The sequence below is a fragment of the Scyliorhinus torazame genome, chromosome 3 (genome assembly GCF_047496885.1).
Source record: "Scyliorhinus torazame isolate Kashiwa2021f chromosome 3, sScyTor2.1, whole genome shotgun sequence".
Taxonomy (NCBI): Eukaryota; Metazoa; Chordata; class Chondrichthyes; order Carcharhiniformes; family Scyliorhinidae; genus Scyliorhinus; species Scyliorhinus torazame.
This window is the reverse complement of record NC_092709.1, coordinates 217,541,362-217,565,093: the sequence shown is the minus strand read 5'-3', so window position 1 is coordinate 217,565,093 and position 23,732 is coordinate 217,541,362. Positions and strand designations below refer to the sequence as shown.

The 23,732-nt window shown below is 52.2% G+C and overlaps 1 protein-coding gene across 1 annotated transcript in view; it reads left to right on the top strand.

Annotated features, from left to right (window-relative positions):
• The window catches only part of fgl1 (fibrinogen-like 1), a 78,636-nt gene that overhangs the window by 7,377 nt on the left and 47,527 nt on the right, over nucleotides 1-23,732 (top strand). Inside the window, exons 3-4 of the mRNA XM_072496878.1 lie at nucleotides 11,643-11,823; nucleotides 23,143-23,302. Coding sequence (XP_072352979.1) covers nucleotides 11,643-11,823; nucleotides 23,143-23,302 — 341 coding nt within the window. The remainder of the gene's footprint in view (nucleotides 1-11,642; nucleotides 11,824-23,142; nucleotides 23,303-23,732) is intronic.

The following is a 23,732-nucleotide window of genomic DNA, read 5'->3' as shown; positions in this document are numbered from 1 at the left end:
GGCAACCCCCAGGAGGGGGAGGAGCAAGGACCTCGCATGATGGCCAGGGCCCGCATGCAGTGCTAGGTACGCCCTCATTGTCTCTCGGTTTGGAGACGATCAAAACTCGGGTGTGAAGAGCTCTCCCAATTGGGGTCTTATTTCGTTTTACTACTGTAGGCTCTGCCGGATGTCAGCACCATGGTCGTTCCATTCATGAGTAGAGCGAATGACTTGGATGCTCCAGGGGTATAGAATCATAGAACCATAGAATTCCTACATTGCAGAAGGAGGCCATTCAACCCCTTTGAGTTTGCCCGGACCCTCCGAAAGAGCACCCCCATGCAGCCACACTGCCCCCGCTCTATCCCTGCAACATCACCTAATGTTTCGATTCTAAGGGGCAATTTAGCATGTCCAATCCACCTAACCTGCACGTCTTTGGAGGAAAGAGTGATGCTCATCTTTTATTTTAACAAACAATTTTAATGAGATATTTTTGGCATTACAAACAGCAACAGTTAAAAACAAAGAGCAACAAACATAGTGCAATCACTGACTCCCATCCCTCCACGATCCACCTATTTGACTATTTGACCCCCTATTCTACGCTACCCTAACCCCCCCCCCCCCACCACCCGCTGACGATTAATTCTCCGTGAAGAAGTCGATGAATGGTTGCCACCTCCGGGCGAACCCTAGCAGTGACCTCAAGGCGAACTTGATCTTCTCTAGGCCGAGAAAGCTAGCCATATCAGTTAACCAGGTCTCTGACTTTGGGAGCTTTGAGTCCCTCCAAGCTAGCAGTACCCGCCTCCAGGCTACCAGGGAAGCAAAGGCCAGAACATCTGCCTGTTTCTCCTCCTGGATTCCTGGGTTTTCCGACACCCCGAAAATTGCCACCTCTGGACTCAGCGCCACCCTTGTTTTCAATACTCTGGACATGACATCTGCAAACCCATGCCAAAAACCCCTAAGTTTTGGACACGCCCAGAACATGTGGACATGGTTCGCTGGTCCTCCTGCACATTTTACACACCTGTGCTCCACCGCAAAGAATCTATTCATCCGGGCCACTGTCATGTGGGCCCGGTGGACCACCTTGAATTGGATCAAGCTGAGCCTGGGGCATGTTGCGGTCACGTTGACTCTGCTCAACGCGTCCGCCCATAAGCCCTCTTCTATCTCTCCTCCGAGCTCCTCTTCCCACTTAAGCTTCAGCTCCTCGGTCTGCGTCTCCTCCGCCCCCATAAGTTCTTTGTAGATGTCTGAGACGCTCCCCTCTCCCACCCATCCCCCAGACACTACCCTGTCCTGGATCCGCCTTAGTGGCAGGAGTGGGAAGGATGATACCTGCCGACGCAGAAAGTCCCACACCTGTAAATATCTAAATTTGTTCCCCCTTGCCAGCCCAAACTTCTCCTCCAGCGCACTCAAGCTAGGGAAGCTCCCCTCTAAGAACAGTTCCCCATCCTGTCAATTCCCGCCCTTCGCCATACTCGAAACCCCCCATCCAAGCACCCCGGGGCAAACCGGTGGTTGTCACATATTGGGGACCAGACTGATGCTCCCACTGCTCCAATGTACCTCCTCCACTGACCCCAGATCCTCAAGGCCGCCAGCACCACGGGGCTGGTGGAGTACCTCACCAGCGGGAACGGCAGAGGTGCCGTTATTGATGCCCCCAAGCTGGTGCCCCTACATGAAGCTGCCTCCATCTGCTCCCAAACCGACCTCGCCCCCACCACCCACTTCCTTATCATGGCTATGTTAGCCGCCCAGTAATAATTACTAAAGTTCGGCAGCGCAAGCCCCCCCTCCCCCCGATTTCTCTCGAGCATCACCTTCCTCACTCGCGGGGACTTACCCGCCCACACAAAGCCCAGGATGATTTTGTTAACCCTCTTAAAAAAGGACCACGGAATGAAAATTGGGAGACATTGAAATACAAATAAAAATCTCGGTAGGACCGGCATTTTAACTGTCTGCACCCTCCCAGCCAACGACAGCGGGAGCGCATCCCATCTCCGAATCTCGCCCCTCATCTGCTCAACCAACTGGGACAAGTTCAACTTGTGTAACCGGCCCCAGTCATGCGCCACTTGTATCCCTAGGTACCTGAAACTATCCCCCACTAACCAAAACGGCAGCACCCCCAGCCGACCCTTCTGACCCCTAGTGATGCTCATTTTAACCTCCGCGAAATGCCTGACTCCTGCCTGGACAGAGAGCTAAACGTGGCCAGCCACTGAATGGGGTGATCTCGGGACCCATGGAGACAGAATGACACATCTCAGTTGCTACTACTCTGAAGGTCAAGAGTCCTGGTGTGTTTTGCCACGTCTTGATGAGGTGGACAGACTCGCACACATTTTCAGCCAATGATATTCCTCACAACTAGAGAATGCTGGCACACATGAGAGGCCTGAGCATTGGTTTTGGGGGGAGGAACTTCCATGGATGGGGGTTTGGGCAGGGTGGGGCTGTAGGGCCTGTGCCAAGAACTGCGCAGCATTACTGCGTCATCAGTGTGGGAATTGGGAGGGATGTTGCGTTGCCATTCTCATGCTGCACAGGGAGGAACAATTGAGTTTGTGCAGGGGTTTGTGATGCATGGCATCATGACAGTGTGAAGGCTCTTTATGGGTTATCAAAATTATTTTTAATGCGAGCTAGACATTACAAAGGTGTATTTTCTCTAATTTGCATAGGTTCACTCGTGCCACTAGGTGCCTATCATTTCTTAGTCTTCCTCACCCTCCTGCTACGTCTAGTGGCCTACTGACTTCCACACTCTGTTGCCTGATGTGACCTTGGATGTCCTGGAGGGGCGAACCTTGAGGGTCCCAGCCTGCTTTCAGGCAGCACAGATGTTGCAGTGCTGCCCTCCTCGGTATGCGTGGGCTGGAGATGTGTTGCTCACAGATAGACAGCCGACACCCCCAGCAGCCCCTGGGTGGAAAGCCCTGGGCTGTACTCTTGCTGATCCTCTACTCTTTGGATGCCCGGTGTCCCCTGGACTCCTCCATGGGTAGAGGGACAGCTGGAATGAGGTCCTGCGGCACTGACTCTCTGATTCCCACCAGTGTCTGCACCATGCAATTGAAGCCCTACACCATGGAATTCATGCCCTCAGCCATGGAAGTCATGAGCTGAACCATGGAATGGACATCCCTGCCATGGAGTGCAAGTCCTGCGTCGAGGTCTTCATTGCGGATGCCACCTTCGCAGTGTTGGCCTCATTGCATTGGAGTGATGCCACCATCTCCTCGGACAGAAAACTATGGACTCTTCCTGTTGGCCTTGCAGTTCAAGGAGGGCTGCTGTCATCCCTTCCTGATGCTCATGACTCTACCTTTCCAACTCTGGGATGGCCACACCAGGGGCAATTCACCGGCTGGGGCTCAGCAGAGTCCTGGGCCCCAGCAACTCTTGAGTGTTGGCTCTCTGCCTCCCACCAGCTGTGTAATGTCAGGTGTGAGGTGCGCACCAGTGAGTGACCCAGAAGCCTGCTTACTACTTCAAGATGCGAATATGTACGCGGGTGGAGGGTGCAGGTGACAGGTGTGACGCCTCTTCAGTGCTGGTCTCCGAGATGTCTGCCTCCGAGCTGCTCGGGTCCGTGGTCTCCAGGGGCCTTAATTGACATGGATGGGAAAGAAGGTGGAATAAGCGTGGACAGTGGAACACTGATAGGGCAAAGGTCACTCACCATGAGACTTGCACCATGGTTGGATGTATTGAAGGTTCTCACTTGTGCTTTTGGCCCGGACCTCTCCCTCTGCACACGTCCTGCTCCTCGCCGGCAAACTCGAGGGCAGATTCTTCAAGTGGGATTATGATCTTGAGCTCCGGCATGACTCTGGCAGGCTTTGCCCGCTCACGGCAGTTGTGCTCTGATTTATCCTGCAACGAGACAGATGGGAAAAGTGTAGGCTGGAGTCCTGCAACGTTAGATGGGGATGAAGTGTGGGATGCGTGGGATGTGAGGGGCGGGCATTTGAGGAGCACCTGAGCTACTGGGGGGATTATTGGTAGAGGTGCGGCCTATGACCAGTGCTGTGACCCCACAAAGCGGGTGGGATTGAGATCGCCGGGGAGGTATGAGGTCTGTGTTAAGGGGTGCTGAGAGAGACCTGAGGAGACGGACTTAATCTGGCTGCACGAAGAAGGTGATGCACGATCAATTGCACAAAGACGAGAGTTGAATACAACTGAGGCTTTATTACACTAAGATGTGTGGCCTCCTACAGCAGCTGGCGAAATGGCTGCTGTATGGGGAGCACACATATTTATACTCCGCCTACTGGGCAGAGCCAGCAGGCATGGACTACCCCCGTACCTGTAGTATAGGGTCTTACCACACATCTAATATATACAACTGTGGTGATTACCACATTCACCCTCTGTTAAAATTGAGTCCGGCGGGGGTGGGGGAGAACTATATACAGAACAAGTTTTAATATACAGAGGCAAAAAAAATTTGGGAGTCCAGTACATGGTGCTTAACAGTCCTGAACCAATTACAGGTTTGGCCGGTCCGGGGCCTTGATCTGACGTTGGGACCGACGCAGTGGTGGCGGCGATTCCGGTGTTGTTCCGGTCCTCGGTGACTCCGGGAGCATGCCGAAATTCTCTTCATCCTCGGCGTGGGCGGGGGAGGACTGATGGTGCTGGGGGGGGTTGCTGCTGGGTGTGCCAGGGGAGGGGAGGGTGGCGCCGGGCCGGAGGGGTGTGTGTGTGGGGAACCTGCTGGTGCCAGGTCCCTGAGGGAGACAGTATCCTGGCGGCCATCGGGGTGCGCTACGTAGGCATACTGGGGGTTAGCGTGGAGTAACTGCACCCTTCCAACCAACGGGTCCGCCTTGTGGAGTCATACGTGCTTACTGAGGAGTACGGGTCCTGGAGCTGTGAGCCAAGTCGGGAGCGACACCCCGGATGTGGACTTCCTGGGGAAGGCGAAGAGACGTTCATGGCGTGTGTTATTAGTCGCGATGTACAGGAGCGACCGAATGGAGTGAAGTGCATCGGAGAGGACCTCCTGCCAGTGGGAGGCCGGGAGATTTCTGGACCGTAGGGCCAGCTGGACGGCCCTCCAGACCGTCCCATTCTCCCTCTCCACCTGCCCGTTTCCCCGGGGGTAATAGCTGGTTGTCCTGCTGGGGGCGATACCCCTGCTGAGCAGGAACTGACGCAGCTCATCACTCATGAATGAGGATCCCCTGTCGCTGTGGATGTAGGCGGGGAAGCCGAACAGAGTGAGGATAGAATGAAGGGCTTTATTGACCGTGGCAGACGTCATGTCGGGGCATGGGACGGCGAAGGGAAACCGGGAGTATTCATCGTTCACACTGAGGAAATATGTGTGTCGATTGGAGGAGGGGAGGGGGCTTTTGAAATCCACGCTGTGGCGTTCAAAGGGGCGGGAGGCCTTCACCAGGCATGCGCGGTTTGCACTCTGCACAGACCTGGCAGTCTCTGGTGATTGCCCGTACACCCTCGACGGAGTAGGGCAGATTGCGGGCCTTGATGAAGTGGTACAACCGTGTGACTCCCGGGTGACAAAGGTTGTCGTGCAGAGTCCGGAGACAGTCCACCTGTGTGCTGGCACATGTACCTCGGGATAGGGCAGCGGGGGGCTCGTTGAGCTTACTGGGGCGATACAAAATCTCGTAGTTGTAGGTGGAGAGCTCGATCCTCCACCGCAACATTTTATCGTTTTTGATCTTGCGTGTGTCAGTGAGGAGAGTGAATCTCCTGCCGGCCAGGTAATGCCTCCAATGCCGCACGGCTTCAACGATAGCCTGGGCCTCTTTTTCGACAGAGGAGTGTCGAATTTCGGAGGTATGAAGGGTTCGTGAAAAGAATGCCACGGGTCTGCCTGCCTGGTTGAGGGTGGCGGCTAGAGCGACGTCTGATGCGTCGCTCTCCACTTGAAAGGGTAACATCTTGTCGACTGCGTGCATCGCGGCCTTGGCAATGACGGTCCTAATACGGTTGAAGGCCTGTTGAGCCTCGGCTGTCAGGGGGAAAGAGTGGACCGGATGAGTTGGCGGGCCTTGTCCGCATAGTTTGGGACCCACTGGGCGTAGTAAGAAAAGAGGGCCTTGGGGAAGGGGGAGTTCCATGAGGGGGCGCATGGGGTCGGGCCCCAGAACTCTGTTCTGGATCACATAGCCGAGGATGGCTAAGAGGTTTGTGCTGAATACGCACTTCTCCTTGTTATAGGTGAGGTTTAGGAGAGTGGCGGTGTGGAGAAATTTGGCAAGGTTGGCATCATGGTCCTGCTGATTGTGGCCGCAGATGGTGACGTTGTCTAGGTACGGAAAGGTGGCCGGCAAACTGTACCGGTCGACCATCCGGTCCACCTCCCTTTGGAAGACCGAGACCCCGTTGGTGACGCTGAAGGGAATCCTAAGAAAATGGTAGAGGCGGCCATCTGCCTCGAAGGCAGTGTATGGGCGGTCTGCCTTACGGATGGGGAGCTGGTGGTAGGCGGACTTTAGGTCTACAGTTGAGAAGACCCGGTACTGTGCAATCTGATTGACCATGTCAGATATGCATGGGAGGGGGTACGCATCAAGCTGCGTGGACTGATTGATGGTCTGGCTGTAGTCCACGACCATTCGGTGTTTCTCCCCAGCTTTCACCACTACCACTTGGGCTCTCCAGGGGCTGTTGCTGGCCTCGATGATGCCTTCCCGAAGCAGCCGCTGGACCTCGGACCTGATGAAGGTCCTGTCCTGGGTGCTGTACCGTCTGCTCCTGGTGGCGACGCGTTTGCAATCCGGTGTTAGGTTTGCGAATAGGGAAGGTGGGTCGACCTTTAGGATCGCGAGGCCGCACACAGTAAGGGGTGGTAGGGGCCCGCCGAATTTCAATGTTAGGCTCTGGAGGTTACACTGGAAGTCCAGGCCGAGTAGCAGGGCAGCGCAGAGGTTGGGGAGGACGTAGAGGCGGAAGCTGCTGAATTCTACGCCCTGGATCGTGAGCGTGGCTATTCAGTACCCCGGGATTGCCATGGAGTGGGACCCGGAGGCCAGGGAGATTGTCTGATTGGTGGGGTGTACCGCGAGAGAGCAGCGCCTTACCGTATCGGGATGGATGAAGTTTCTGGTGCTCCCGGAGTCCAGGAGACAGGAGATCTCGTGCCCATCGATCTTCACGCTTGTCGAGGCGGTGGCTAGACTGTGCAGGCGAGATTGGTCAATCGTGACCGAGGCGAGTCGCGGCTGGTTGTCACTGGTGTCGGACGATGGGGTGCCTGGGGGGCACGGGTCCTGGTACGATGGTGGCGCCCATGTGCCATGGGGGAGACAAGATGGCGGCGCCTGAAGATCCTGAGGTGGACAAGATGGCGGCACCCATGGGCCGCATGTATCGGGGGTTGAAAAACATGGCGGCGCCCATGGGCCGCATGTGGTCCGAGGAGGGGAAGATGGTGGCGCCCACTGGCCGCGCGTGGTCCGAGGAGGGGAAGAAGGCGGCACCACTGTCCGTACGCAGGGGGGGGGGGGGGTCGGGGCGATCGTGGCGACTGAGCAGGCCTGGCACACCGCGGCAAAGTGCCCCTTCTTGCCGCAGGTCGTGCAAAGGGCGTTGCGGGCCGGGCAGCGTTGGCGGGGGTGTTTTTGCTGCCCACAGAAGTAACATCTGGGGCCCCCGGGGTTGGCTGACTGGCGCGTGGTACAGGCATAGGATTGGCTGAGTGGGATCCCCGGTGGGGCAGCCGTCTGCCGAGTCCACGATGCGTAGGAGGATTGGGCCGCGCGGCCGGGGGTGTAGGCCTGGCTATTGCGCGAGGCGATTGTCATCGATTGCGCCAGCTTTTTGGTTTCCGCGAGGTCGAGCGTGGCCCCCTCTAAAAGTCACTGGCGGATGTGGTCTGACCCTATCCCCGTGACGAAAGCGGCCCGCATGAGGAGGTTCGAATGTTCCGTTGCCGTGACGGCCTGACAGTCACAGTCTCTGACCAGGGGAATTAAAGCACACCAGAAATCTTCTACGGACTCACCAGGGATCTGACTACGAGTAGAGAGTACGTGTCTGGCGAAGACCGTGTTCGTCTGCTGGGCGAAGTTCTCTTTCAGTAACGCCATGGCTTCATCATAGGTCGGCGCATCCTGGATAAGAGGAAAAACGTTGGAGCTCAGCCGCGAGTAGAGGATCTGGATCTTCTGAGCTTCCGGAACTGGGTCTGGTGCAGACCTGATGTAAGCTTCGAAACAAGCTAGCCAATGTTCAAAGTCCTTTTTGGCGTTGCTTGATTGCAGATCCAGCTGCAGGCGGTCCGGCTTGATGCAGAGGTCCATCTTCTGAAAACTTTAGTGTCATAAATTGATGCATGATCAATTGCACAAAGCCGAGAGTTGAATACAACTGAGGCTTTATTACACGAAGATGTGTGGCCTACAGCAGCTGGCGAAATGGCTGCTGTACGGGGAGCATACATATTTATACTCCGCCTACTGGGCGGAGCCAGCAGGCAGGGACTACCCCCGTACCTGTAGTACAGGGCCTCACCACACATTTCCTAATATATACAACAGTGGTGATTACCACAGAAGGTCATTCATCCTCTTACGACACTGCAGGCCTGTCCTCCTTTGGAGCGAGTTGACAATCGTGGCCATAGCCTCCCAGAGGGGCTTGGTCACTTTGCTGGATGGGTGTCTGCCCAATCGTGGATAGATGTTTTCCCACCTCTGCTCGACCCCACCGAGAAGTTTGCTGAGGGCTCTCTCTCCAAAACATGATGCAGTTTTCTGGCAGCCACCCCCCCAATTGTACTTGGGGAAGCATTTAAAAAGAGTTCCCCACTGGTTACAGAGATTAAGTTTCCCCAGGATAAGCGTATCAGAGGCAAGCTACCACAAGCGCGGCGTGAATCATGTTTGTTAAAGAGGCTGAATATACGGTGAGATTTCCTGAAGTTGCTGGGATTCCCCCTGGTTTTCTCACTGGAGCTAGGGTAAGATTCCGTCCAGTGTCTATCTGAACCTTGCACTCCAGTAAACACTCTTGGAGCTGCAGGGAATGATTCACTCTGTTTGGTCGCTGCCTCGAAAAGCAACACAAACAAGACAGCAACATTCCTCTCAAGGAATTATCAGTACTTTGGGGAGAGACAGAACTGCCCTGTGTTGTTTTTGTTCTCATGATGAGCAAGTCAAGGAAAGTAGTCTGTTAGCCTCTTCCATGTCGCGGCATTTTGTAGCCTACTGTTGTTTCCTCTGTGCTGCTACATATCTTGAGCATCAGAGGTGGCAGCACAGTGGTATACAGTTGGGAGGGAATTTCTCTGTGGGTTCCAACATCAACTCTCGACCTCACAAAGTCTCCTGGCTTCAGGTCAGACATTGGCAAGAAACCTCCTGCTGATGCATCTATCCATGACTGTATTGCGTTGGTGGTATTGCAGTGATTTTCTGGGCAGCACGGTAGCACAGTGGTTAGCACTGTTGCTTCACAGCTCCAGCATCCCAGGTTTGATTCCTGGCTTGAGTCGCTGTCTGTGTGGAGTCTGCACGTTTTCCCTGTGTCTGCGTGGGTTGCCTCCGAGTGCTCCCACATGTCCCGAAAGACATGCTGTTAGGTAATTTGGACATTCTGAATTCTCCCTGTGTGTACACAAACAGGCGCTGGGTTATGGCGACTCGGGGCTTTTCACAGTAACTTCATTGCAGTGTTAATGTAAGCCTACTTGTGACAATAAAGATTATTATTATGAATTTACTGTGAAAATCCCCTAGCCACCCAACTCCGGCACCTCTTCGGGTTCACAGAGGCAGAATTCAGAATGTTCAGTTCACCTAACAGCACGTCTTTCAGGACTTGTGGGAGGAAACCCACGCACCCGGAGGAAACCCACGCAGACACAGGGAGAACGTGCAGACTCCGCACAGACCGTGACCCAAGCTGGGAATCGAACCTGGGACCCTGGCGCTGTGAAGAAACAGTGCTAACCACTGTGTTACCGTGCCGCCCATAAGATCATAGAATTTACAGTGCAGAAGTAGGCCATTTGGCCCATCGAGTCTCTACCGGCTCTTGGAAAGAGCACCCCACCCAAGGTCAACACCTCCACCCTATCCCCATAACCCAGTAACCCCACCCAACACTAAGGGCAATTTTGGACACGAAGGGCAATTTAGCATGGCCAATCCACCTAACCTGCACATCTTTGGACTGTGGGAGGAAACCGGAGCACCTGGAGGAAACCCACGCTATCATGAACGAAGATGAATTCATTTACGTATTTACAATTACAGCCTTAGTACAGCATCTCACTCCCAGTGCAGAGCTTGCTGGGAGGATATATCTGGTCAGGCCCTGAATTGGGCCTGCTTTTATCCCCTGCCTTAACGAGCCTCTGGTGGTTACCTCCGCCCCCATATCTTTGGAACTCGTATTCCATGGCCGGGATTCTCTGAAATCCCGGCCAAGTGTTGACACCGGTGTCAAACCGGCGCGAGCGACTCCGGGGTCAACGGGCCTCCAGGCCCAGGCATTCACCCCTTCCTAAGGGGCTAGTACAGCGCCAGAGTGGTGTCCATTGTTCCGGCGCTCAAAAGCCGGCGCGCCACGGCCGGTGCGGGTCCACGCATGCGCGTGGGTTGCCGTTTCTGCACCGGCCCCCGGGCAATATGGCGGAGCCCTACAGGCGCCTGGCGCGGAGGAATAGAGACCCCCCCCGGAATTAGCCCGCCCGCTGATCGGTAGGCCCTGATCGTGGGCCTGGCCACCGTAGAGGCGCCCCTAGAGTCGGATCCCCCGCAGCCAGAACTCCGAGGTCCCGCCGTGTAGGACCATGCGTAACCCACGTATATTCGGCGGGCACTCGGCCCGTCGAGGCGCGGAGAATCGCCGGGTGGGGGGGGGACGCTTTCAATGGCCCCCGACCGGCGCGCCGGCGATTCTCCAGTCGCCGGAGAATCGGCGGCCCGGCATCAGAGCGGCCTGACGCAATTCTCGCACCCCCCCCCCCCAGCGATTCTCCGACCCGCCGCGGACCATGAGTCCCACAGATTATTTTCCCATGGCTCTCACGGGGGTTACAATACTGACAATAAACACAATAGCAAAGAGTTTCTTGCCCTTTACAGCACTGCAATGTTCCTATTTTGGCACGATCAGTGAATACATTTTGCAGCACACATCAACACAAATTGTGTTTAATTTGTTGTTTTTACCTGTGACATGATATGGCACCATTCCTTTTCCAGACGTCAATACAGTCTGCTCTTGATATGTTTTATTATTTCTGTATGAAAGTTGACAGTTCAGTACTTTGAATTAATGCAAATAACAGGGGAAAATAGGAATTTAGTTTAAATGAGACCACTTGGCTGCCACCTTTCCCTACATTACAACATTGAGAACACTTTGAAAACACTCAGTTGTATGTAACACAGTTGTAATGCTGTGAGGGTGTGAAAGGCACTGTATTAATGCATGCTTTTTTAAAAATGTTCTTAAATTGGAATTTCTTTGATTTCAGAGGGGCAAAGTCCATTTCAAATTTCCTATTCAGAACACATTTCTGAACAGATTTATTTCCATCTACTTGATAATTTCCAAGGGTAATTTGAGCCCAGGAATACTTCATGGCCGATTCTCATGAAGGTCTACATTCTGAACGACTTTCTTCTTGAATTCTGCAGGCACCTGTTGACTGTCAACAGGAACAAGAACGACTAAGGGCACAGGTGAAAGCTCTGGAACTTCGGATCAAACAGCAGCAACTGCAGATCGAGGGCATCCTAAGGGAAAATATGCTCGATGTTGGAGCCTCTGAAGTTGAAGAAACTGCAAACGAACTGGGAGGAAGAAAACTCTTTGCAGGTTGCACATAATTTAAATTTTACACTAAAATTTCTACAGGCATGAAACTACAAAGTCCCCAAGATTAAAAAACACACGTTGAAAGTCACTGCATTTGAAAATAAACAAACTGTAAAATAGTAGAAATGCACAAAACAGTCAGCAGATTAAAGAGAAAAGCGGACTGCTGGAGCTGAATTGCACAGGTTTTACAATGCCCTTGCGGGGCCTCCCGATATCAAGCTGCCATCTTGAGCGGGCAGCCTGATAGCGAGGTCCCACAGCACCGCACTGCAAATCAGAATCACCCCCCCACCACAAATCGGCCCAGACTTCCCCACCGCACAGCAGCCCCCCCACCCGAGATTGACTGATTGTCCCCTTACTCCCAAAACCGGGGTTACCTGACCTGCCCCTCCCAGGGACCCCTGTAATAGGGGGACTTCCCACAGGGACTCCTGTAATAGGGTTACCCCCCCAGGGGTCCCTGTAATAGGAGGACCCCCCAGGGATCCCCTGTAATAGGGCGACCCCCCATGAGATGGGAATCACAGAAGGGCGGAGCGTAGGACGTTGGCCCGCTAAATAGGTGCGGATGGGTCATTACGACCCATTTGCATTTATGTCCATGCTCCCGGTGGCATGCAGAGTGGAACACCTTCACGCTGCCAGTGGGGGGTTGGAGCATGGCATTCGGTCAGGACTTTGCCCCAAATGCCCGATTCTCCGTCCCAATGGAGGAATGCATTCAGAACATCCCAGGGACGGAGAATCCTGCCCAGAATGTTTCAGTTCAAACTCTTTTTCAGCTCATCACCATCTAGGCACAGAATTAACAATCCATTTAATGCCTGGATGGAGAAAGTTTGATGTGATAATTGTGTTAAAATTGAAGAGCGGTTCATGACATTACCTTTCAAAATGTATTGAAACACTTACATAAAATCCATTGTACGAGTAAGTACTTGGTGGCAGAGCAGATGGATAAGCTGGTTCAGAATGTATTTACTTGTTACTTACAAGCTGAGGCTCATAAGAGCAAGGAAGTTATGTGAGAACAGTATAAAACACTAGTTAATTCACAGCTACAGAACTGTGTACAGTTCTGGTCGCCACATTACAGGAAGGATGTGATCACACAAGATAGAGTAGAGAGAGATTTTGATATTGCTGCAATGGCTGGAATATGTTAGTTTTGAGAAAGATTGAAAAGGCTGTGGTTTTCTTTAGATTAGAGGAGACTGAAGGGAGATGTAATTGAGGTGTACAGTAAGTTTTCACTTTGAGACATTTTGTTTAATGATGTTTCAATTTCAAGTTGTTTATTCTTTTGGGCCTGTTTCTCCAACCTGTCCTAATTTCTGTTTATATGTCACCATTGCGTGCGTTGCGTGTTGTTATCGCTGTGGGAATGGAAGGAGGTTTTGTCTGGAACCTCAGGAGTTGGCTTCGTAGATTTCAAGATCAGTTCTGCCTCGGTCCTGCGTGCCACCTCACTCATTGCGCCGCCCAATGGCCCGCTGGCTGGGGGTGCAGGGCAAGGGACTGGCTGGGGGCGAAGGGTGAGGGACTGATGGGGGGGGGGGGCAGGGGGAGGGACTGAATGGGGGGCATGGCACAGCAGGGGAGGGGCAGGGTTGGGGAGGCAGGGTGGGGACTGGCTGGGGAACCTACCTTCATTTTACACATGAATTCTTAAGAGAAAATCTGATTTGTTTAATATTGTTCCACTTTAAAAGGATGCAACTAGGTTAATTGAAACTATGATTTTGCACATTCTCCCCGTGTCTGCGTGGGTCTCACCTCCACAAGCCAAAGATGTACAGGCTAGGTGGATTGGCCATGCTAAATTGACCCTTAATTATTAAAATAATATAATTAATTAGGTACTTTAAATTTATTTAAAATAATTGAAACTTTAAAGTAAACATTCAAAGGCTTTCAGGGGAGTTGAGGATATTTTTTGTTCACCCTGACTATAGGTCTGGAACTTGCTACCTGAGAGGGTAGAGGCAGAAACACACATTGCATTAAAAAAATACTTGGATGTGCCAAAATCATCAAAGCCACAGACCAAGAGCTGGAAAGTGGGATTAGGCTGGAAAGCTCTCCCGATGGCACAGACAAGATTGGTCTACCTTTCTGCACGTTAACCTGGCACTTAATGTTAGCTGAAAGAGTAAACTGGACATTCTGATTACGAGTCAGCTTGCAGTTTCCCATCCTGCCAACCAATATCCTACCAGCACCATTCTTCTGTTCTTGAGACACTGGGGCCAGATTTTAATGTTCTTGTCGTCGTAATTCAACGGATGTGAAAGATTAAATTCCAATTATAAAGAAAAATTAAATATAGAACCATATAAGATATATCCGATACTATTTAGGAATGGCAATGTGATTAGTAATCCAGATACCCAGGCTGATGCTTCAAAAACAGGAGTTCAAATCTCACCCTGACAGCTGGTGGAATTCAAACTCTGGAAAAGAAAGCCAGTAATAACCATGAAACTATTGGATTGTGAGGGAATGAAGATAGCTATCCTTCCTGATCTGGCCTACACGTGACTCCAGACCACAACAATGCGGTGCATTCTCAATTGTCCTTTGAAATGGGCTGCAAAGTCTTCCTCTGCAAAAGGCGGGAGAGCTGTCTCATACACTTGTTCAGCAACAGCCTGTTATCAAACTCACTGAATCATACGAAATAGCCAATGTCTGAGACTACTCCTTCACAATCCCTGGGTGGGCCATGCCACACCAGCAGACCAGACCCACTAAAGGTTGCTGCACTGTGGAATAGTTGGAAGGAGTCACCTGCGTCCTAATCATTGACTGTCACGGCATCAGGTCAAGGAAACCTCCTACTGATTATCAGTGTTGCACACCATTTGAAAGAAGAACTGAGGGTAGCACCACTACTGACCAAACTGACAAAGACCTGAAGGACTTATCTGCCAGAATCAAGAGGCCTGCAGCAGGTGTTGAGGGAAACACCTATTTGACCTCCGTCTCACCAATCTGCCTGCCCATGGCAGTATTGCAGGAGTGGCTACTGCATAGTCTTTGTGCAGTTGAAATCCCATGTTCACACTGAGGATATTGTTCATCGTGTTGTGTGGCACTACCTGAATGATTCAGAACAGATCTAGCAGCCAAAATCCTCTCACCCCCAGGACATTGCTGCAGGGTGGTGTCCCAAGACCAACTATCTTTGTGTGCTTCATCAATGACCTCCTCTTCAACATAAAGTCCGAAGTGGGAATTTTAGCTGATTCAGCACCATTCAGAACTCCTCAGATACTGAAGCAATCCATGTCCAAATACAGAAAGACCTGGATATTCAGGCTTGGGCTGATAAGTGGTAAATAACACTCGCATTACAGAAATTCCAGGCAATGACCATCTCCAACATGAGAGAATCTGACCACCTCCCCATGACATTCAATGACATTGCCATCGCTAAATTCCCCCATCGTCAATATCCTGGGAGTTAACATTGATCAAAAGCCTAATTAGACATGCCATGTAAACACTTTGGCGGCAAAGCAAGTCATATGTTGGGAATTCTGGGCAAGTAACTCAACTCTTGAATCCCCAAAGCCTGTCTATCATCTAAAAGGCACACGTCAGGACTATGATACTGCCCACTTGCTTGGATGAGTGCAGCTCCAACAACACCCTAGAAGGTCAATATCATTCAGAATCGGCACCCTATTCACCACCTTAAACATTCATTCTCTCTACCATGGAGGACAATGGATGTAGTGTGTACCATCTAAAAGATGCACTGCAACAACTTTCCAAGCCTCCTTCAACAGTATCTTCCAACACTACCACCCAGAAGGACAAGGTTATTGGATGCATGGGAACATCATTTCCTGAAAGTTCCTCTCCAAGCCACACACCATCCTGACTTGGAACAATACCACCATCCCTTCACTGTCGCTGGGTCAAAGTCCCTTCCTTCCTAACAGTACACTGTGACTGGGCCGACACCAAGTGGACTGCAAAGTTTAAGATGACGACTCTTCATCGCCTTCTCGAGGGAAATTAGGGATGGGCAATAAATGCTGGCCTTCTCGGTGACACTCGTATCCCACAAATGAATTAAGAACAAAATAAGACCTTGAATTTGTACCAGGTATCATCCCTAACATTGTTGTCTGGTTCATGATCCGAAGAATCCGAGACCTCTGCAGGCAAATATGCTAAATCAAGTTATATGGTTCAAGCTTTGGGTTTCCCCGTCATTCAGGAAATCCAAAGTTATATTGACAACAGGAGTACCACACAATTCCTTGCTGTGTGCCCCACTTCAGCGTGTTACAGACTACGCTGATGTTAAATGTGAGGGTATCCCAAAACAAGGAAGGGTAACTTGGAACACCGGTTTATAGTAGTGTATGTGTTTTTTCTGGTATAATGTGAGGAACGTTGTACAACCCAGTGAGGAACAGTCCAGTCGTTGTATGAACAATTAATAAAGAATATTTATCAACTCAAAAGGAAGATAAACCACAGCTGACGAGAAGGAATATAATACATTTTTTTTTTGGAAATCTTTTTATTGGCATTTCTCATATTTATAAACAGCTGTGTATATACATTACATTTTTCTTGCCCGTGCTAATTTACTTTATTTTATGATGTGGAGATGCCTGCGTTGGACTGGGGTGAGCACAGTAAGAAGTCTTACAACACCAGGTTAAAGTCCAACAGGTTTGTTTCAAACACGAGCTTTCGGGGCACTGCTCCTTCCTCAGGTGAATGAAGAGGTATGTTCCAGAAACATATATATAGACAAATTCAAAGATGCAAGACAATGCTTTGAATGTGCGCATTTGCAGTTAATTAAGTGTTTACAGATCCAGAGATGGGGTAACCCCAGGTTAAAGAGGTGTGAATTGTCTCAAGCCAGGACAGTTGGTAGGATTTCACAAGCCCTGGCCAGATAGTGGGGGATGAATGTAATGCGACATGAATCCCAGGTCCCGGTTGAGGCCGCACTCATGTGTGCGGAACTTGGCTACAAGTTTCTGCTCGGCGATTCTGAGTTGTCGCGCGTCCTGAAGGCCGCCTTGGAGAACGCTTACCCGGAGATCAGAGGCTGAATGCCCTTGACTGCTGAAGTGTTCCCCGACTGGAAGGGAACATTCCTGCCTGGTGATTGTCGCACGATGTCCGTTCATTCGTCCTTTGAGCAGTCCTTTGGTTCCTCATCTATCTGTTTTTTTTAATTCTTAGCTTACTCCTCGTTGCTGGCCTCGAACAGATTTTGGAACAGGCCGACAAACTGCCCCCATGTATCCAGGAAGCTTTACTCCGACTCCCGGATGGCGCGCTTAATCTTCTCCAGGTGGAGAAATTCCCAGAGGTCAGCGAGCCAGTCTGCAGCCGTGGGTGGTGCTGCTGATCACCAGCCGAGCAGGATTGTCCGGTGTGCGATTTGGGAAGCGAAAGCAAGGGCCCCCTTCCCCATGTGTATCTCTGGCTGCTCCAATACCCTGAAGATACCCTGAAGATTGCCACTATTGGGCATGGCTTCACCCTCACCCCCACAACCTTGGGCATTGCCTCTGAGAAGGCTGACCAGAACTCAGCAAGTTTAGGACAAGCCCAAAACATGTTGGTGTGGTTGGCCGGGCCCCTCTGGCACCGCTCACATTTGTCCTCCACCTCTAGGAAGAACCTGCTCATTCGGGTTCTGGTCAGGTGTGCTCTGTGCACCACTTTGAGCTGCATTAGGCTTAGCCTTGCGCAGGAGGAGGTGGAGTTCGCCATGCTCAGTGCTTCGCAGGAATATAATACATGATGACACTTCAGTTTACTGATGACTACACACACAATTTTACATGATATTATCCTTTGGACCCCAAATCTATGTTACCTGAACTCTGCAACACCCCTTTTCACAAACAACATCCACTATTAAGTAACTTTATGAGCTAAATCCAGCAAATAATTATGACAAACAAGTAAAGCTGAAACATAGTTTGGAAAATAGTCTTCAGGCTCAGCAAAGGCGGAAAATGGCTACTTTCTTTTGGGAGACTATAGCCATCTTTCTCCGATCAGAGTTCGCTCCACCAACGAGAAAGGAGAACTTGGCACTCAAACAAATATCCATTCACTGCATGTGACCAGAAAATCCCGCTGGCACGAATGGACAGAGTTCTGCCCTATATCTGCAGCCAGCTGCAGTTCTTGTGTTCGCTGTCTATCTCCTTTCCTTTGTGTTCTATACCGATACTATTTCTTTCCCTTTGATGTTGGCTTTTGGCAGGTCCATGTCCATTTCTTGATCTTTCCATTTTGAAGTTACCACCTCTATAGTCCTATTGTTTCCTATAATCACATATATAAAACACTTGTTTTCCATTCATAGGTGAATTTGCACCTCATAATTTCTCCAGACGTTTGTCTCTAGTCAACTCCCAGGACGTGATTTAAATTTAAAGTACCAATTCTTTTTTTTTGCAATTTAAGGGACAATTTAGCGTGGCCAATCCACGTATCTGGCACATCCAATAATAATACTATTTATTAATAATAATTCTTCATATTATTATTACCCTGCACATCTTTTGGGGTGCAGGGGTGAACCCCACACAGACACGGGGAGAATGTGCAAACTCCACACGGACAGTGACCCGGGGCCGGGATTGAACCCGGATCCTCAGCGCCATAGGCAGCAGAGCTAACCACTGTGCCACCATGCCGCCCCGGACGCAATTTAACAAAAGGTTTGTAAGTGTGGTAGTGAGCAGGAACTGCCGCGTGTTTCTCTATGCTCGGACCGGTGAGGCCGTCACTACTATAAAATGTTAATTGGTCTATTTAACGAGGCCCCACGGGCTTCACGCTGCACATGATGGTCCTGCCAGGACCGCGCTTGCCAGACCCCTGCTAACAAGGGAGAGCAGCACTTAAACCGCTGCTGCACAGCCAACCCCAGTCAGCTCATAGCTGTGCCACCGAGGAGATCAGCCCCACAATTTGGGGATGCAGACCTGGGCAGATTGTTGGACATGCCAGAGGCCAGACAGGATGCCCTGTTCCCCTAAGGATCTCTGTTGGTCAGCCACAGTGCAGCCAGTCCCGCCGGGGAGGAAGTGGCGGCGGCCGTCGGCTTGGGGAGCATTACCAGGAGGACCAGCATTCAGTGCCATAAGATCAAGACGGCCACTGGGCCACACGGGGTGAGTTGGCACCAGACCCCTGACAGATGCTGAGCCTCTGGAACGGGTTTACCTGGAGTTAATGCAGACAATAGCGTGGAGGCATGATATTCAGAGGGGGATGTCAGCGACACTCCAGCAGGTCTATAGCTGATTGCAGGAGTCCCAGAGGCTGCGGGCACAGGAGATGGTGCCGGCAATGCATGGCACTGAGGCCAATACTGCCGCAGTGGTGACCACATGGAGAGCCTGGTGCATGACGTCGGCTGCATGAATGGAGGTCGCACCCTATCGTCTGCATCAGCTCCGGGTAAACCTGGTCCAGATGCTCAGCATCTGACTGGGACCCAGTTGGGTCCTGGGATCCAGCAGACATCCGACTGCTGTCTCGTCTGGGTTGTTCCTGGATCCACCTGATATGCACAGGCAACTATGTGGTGCTCACCAGAATGTGCCCCAGAAGCCTGTTAACTACTGTGGTGTAGCTCAGCTGGTGACGGCCATGGCTGAGCGCCTCGACAACATGTCCCAGTTGCTGGGGGACATGACCCAGTACCAGGTGGACCATGATGAGGTGCTGCGGGGCATGTCCCAGTCTCAGGTGAGTATTGCCGAGGCACTACAGAGCACGTCCCAGTCGCTGAGGGACGTCTCCCAGTCTCATGTGGGCATGTCCGAGGTGCTGGGGGACATATCCCAGTCTCAGGTGGGCATTGCCAGGGCACTGCAAAGCATGTCCCAGTCACTGAGGAGCATCGTTGACACTGTCCTGCAGCCAGGGCTGGCAGAGGCAAATGACCCGGGACAAGCCGGTGCTTGATCCAGCTGCCCCTCCGCCCCAAGGTGAAACCCAGGGCCCTCTGGGCACCGAATGGGAGGAGGAGGTGCTGGGTGCCAGCCTGGAGCCACCTTACAGAGTGGCGACGGCACCCACCAGCTCCCCTGAGACACCCCTCCTGACAAAAGCACCTCGGAGCCAGCACCCGGTACAGGGTGGCACAGTAAGGCATGGGACTCTGGCAAGTGGCCTGGGGCCCTCCAGCCCAGGGACCCCAGAGGACACCTGCTATAGGCAGCAAAGGCCACGGGACACGATAAGCAGTGGACTGCCTCCTACTCTGTGCATCCTTGGGACACAGCTAGGCACAGCAATGGAGCACGGAAAGCCCCCCCCCCCCCCCGATAGTGACCCGCTGACAGTGCCGACACAATCCCATCACCCTGGAGTGCAGTTATACAAATCTTGCCAAGGTGAGCCAGGGTGAGGGGTGGGCAAGGGGGAAGGGGAATGGAGTTATGGAGGGGGAGGGGTGTGGGGGGGTTGGTGGGGAGGGAGGTGGGGAGGGAGGGAATGACAGACGAGGCCATGTCCTATGTGAAGCGGGCAAGGATGAGGGCCTACCTGGCCCTCCGGGCTTGCAGGACCCTCGTCGCTGCCACCTGTCCTCCATCCATCGGCTGGTCCTGTGGGTCCTCTGCGGGTTATCCTCCAGTCTCTCCTGGTCCGGCACCTCCTCGAAGATGGGCACATGTTTCTCCTCCTCGACCTCCAGCATGTCGCCCCGCCGCTATGCCAGTTTTTGGAGGACACAGCAGACCACCACAAAGTGGGCGATTCGCTGGGGGTGTACTGCAGTGTGCCACCAGAACATTTGAGGCATTGGAATCTCTTGAGGTATCAGTTGCACTGCTCAATGACAGCCCGGTGGCCGCATGGGGCTCGTTATACTGAGTCTCTGCTTCAGTCTCCGGCTTCCATACTGGTGTCATTAGCCAGACTGCCTCAGGATGTAGCTGTCGTGCACACTCCCTGGGAACCATGTGCACACGTGCATGATATTCATGTGGTGGTCGCACAAAAGCTGGATGTTCAGGGAGCGGATCCCCTTCCTGTTAACGTAGGGCACTCCCATACAGCCCAGTGAATACAAGGCGACTTGCGTGTCATCTATTACCCCTTGAACCTGGGGCACTCCGTCGATGGCGGAGAATCCTGCTGCCCGGGCATCTTGTTGGGCCTGGTCTGTGTCAAAGTTTATATAGTTCACTGCCCAGGCAAACCGGGCATCCGTAACTTAATGGAAGCACTCGTGAGCTATAGCTTGTGAGATGCCGCACAAGTCCCCGCTCGGTTCTGGAATGATCCTGAGGCGTAGAGGTTCAGGGCTGACTTGACAGCCACCGGGAACGGGTATCCTCCTCCACCATGTGGTGCCAAGTCTGCAAGGTGTCGTGCTGCCCCTTGTTGACGTGGAGCCTCCTGTGGCACATGCTGTCCATCATCTGTTTGAAAGACCAGTGACGTCTGTACATCTTGGGCCGTCGCTGTCCTCTCCCTGGCCTGATTAACGGTCGTGTCCTCGGTGTGGTGCACGAACCTGCATATGGACAGCCGCCACAAATCTCTGTCGACGCTGCTACCTCCTCCAGCGTCTGGCTGCCTTGCCTGCCAGAAGTACCGCGAGGCAGCTTCTGCGGGATCCAAGATATCATCCATCGTGGGTAATATTTGTAAGGAACTGGGAAATAGTGTGAGACTGACGACTAGTGGTGTCTTCCACCCCGGGACACTCATTCTCCCATTTCTCCCACTCCCCCACTGCTCCCTCCTCTCCCCCAACGCTTCTCCCCCCAACCCACTGGCCCCTACATTCCCTGCCATCCAGTACATCCTGCCCACACAACTCCGGTCACAGTGAGGACCCCTGATCCTCTACCCCAGACACCTGCACGTAATATTACCTAGGCCAGGCACTGGTCCACTCCCGATTGTACACGGCCACCCTCTGGTCGCTGAAATGTCCCTGGTGCTGGGGACCAGCTCCTGGGTGCTCGCATGTTCGCCACTGCGTCTGTGGTGTTGCTTCCTGCAGTGTCCAGGCATCATGGCGTCATTGGGATGCTAGGTAATAACTCCCACATGCTACATGGTACGCCACCCACGGGGATCCACTTGGGAGAAGTGAAATGCTCACTTAACTGTGAAAGCCTTCAGCCGCATGGCCCGAGGCCTCCGCCATCAGTGGGAGTTATGGGTGGTCGGTGGGGCAGGCGGGATGGGGCTGGGCTTGCCCCCGGAATAGGTCCAGGGGGTGGCATAGATGACCTGCGGGCGCTGAGACACCCAACCCCCTCCACCAGCTGAGGACATGGGCGGTCACCCCCCTTGCACTGCAACTGCAACCCCAACCCCCCACCCCCCCCCCCACCCGATAGCGGCCCACTCCAACTGAGACTGGTCCCCAGGGGCTCCCCCACCCACTTTGAGCACTTGGACAGCAACTGCCAGTGCACCTGGGCTCATTGCCTGGGAGCAAAGGTGGCAACTCACCTCCTCAGGTCCCCACAGCAGCCCTTCCGCTAGCTTCACGTTTTTAACAAGGTGGGGTCGCCTGCGTGACCACTTGCTGTGGAGGCCGTTAGATCACGGGATGCCATTAGATAGGGCTCGCTCTGGTTAATTGTATGGAGATTGGCCTAAAGTGGTGATTATCAGTTTCTCGCCATGCTTTGGCAGGATCCTAATTTTGGCAACGGGAGCTGGCCGGTTAGATCACAAACACACTGGAACCCGGTCCAATTCTCAATTATGGCCTCTCCTGCGATCTCATGGGAAGAGGCCGTTAGATCGCGGGTTAAGCTCTCGCTTAAGCACAACGCGACCTTTAAATCGCGCTCCCTATTTTACTTTGGTTTTTAATTGTAATTTTCCCCAATTTGTAGCAAGTGACATGTTTGCTTTCCTTTCTCCCAGCTCAATTTCACATTTACCCACCAGCCGCCCCACATACGAGTGAGCGAATTGACACTCCAATCTCAAGAACGAATCCCTTCCCTTCCTCCTCCCCAAGAGAGAATTTCCCTGTTCTTGCATCCTTTCACAATTTCTCCCATTTACAACCCTTCATCGTTGGAAGAAGAGTCATATTGGACTCTAAATATTAATTCTGTTTCTCTCTCCACAGATGCTACCAGACCCACTCAGTTTTTCCAACATTCTCTGATTTTACCTCCTTTCCATCCTCCCCCGCCTTTCTTCCTTGCCCTCTCTATTTTCTATCCTTCTCCCTATTCCCATATACCCATTTCCCAATCCTTTGGCCTCCTCCTCAGAAATAATGCCAACTGAACAAATTCTGAACTTTTATTTTTTATAAAGATTGTGCAGAGATCTACAACAATGGAAACAGGAGGAGTAAATTTTACAGAATTCAACCATTGGCATCTCCTACAAGTTTTGTCGTGTACTGTGACATGACAGATGGTGGCGGCTGGACTGTCATCCAAAGACGGAATGATGGCACTGAAAACTTTGACAGGTTTGATATTGTTTTAAACATAGACATAGAACATACAGTGCAGAAGGAGGCCATTCGGCCCATCGAGTCTGCACCGACCCACTTAAGCCCTCACTTCCACCCTATCCCCGTAACCCAATTACACCTCCTAACCTTTTTGGTCACTAAGGGCAGTTTATCATGGCCAATCCACCTAACCTGCACGTCTTTGGACTGTGGGAGGAAACCGGAGCACCCGGAGGAAACCCATGCAGACACAGGGAGAACGTGCAGACTCCGCACAGACAGTGACCCAGCGGGGAATCGAACCTGGGACCCTGGCGCTGTGAAGCCACAGTGCTATCCACTTGTGCTACCATGCTGCCAAATTACATTAGATAACACATCCAGTCTGTGTTTGAACAAGTTATTTTGTGAGTATAAATGATTTTAAAACTGAATAGGAATAATA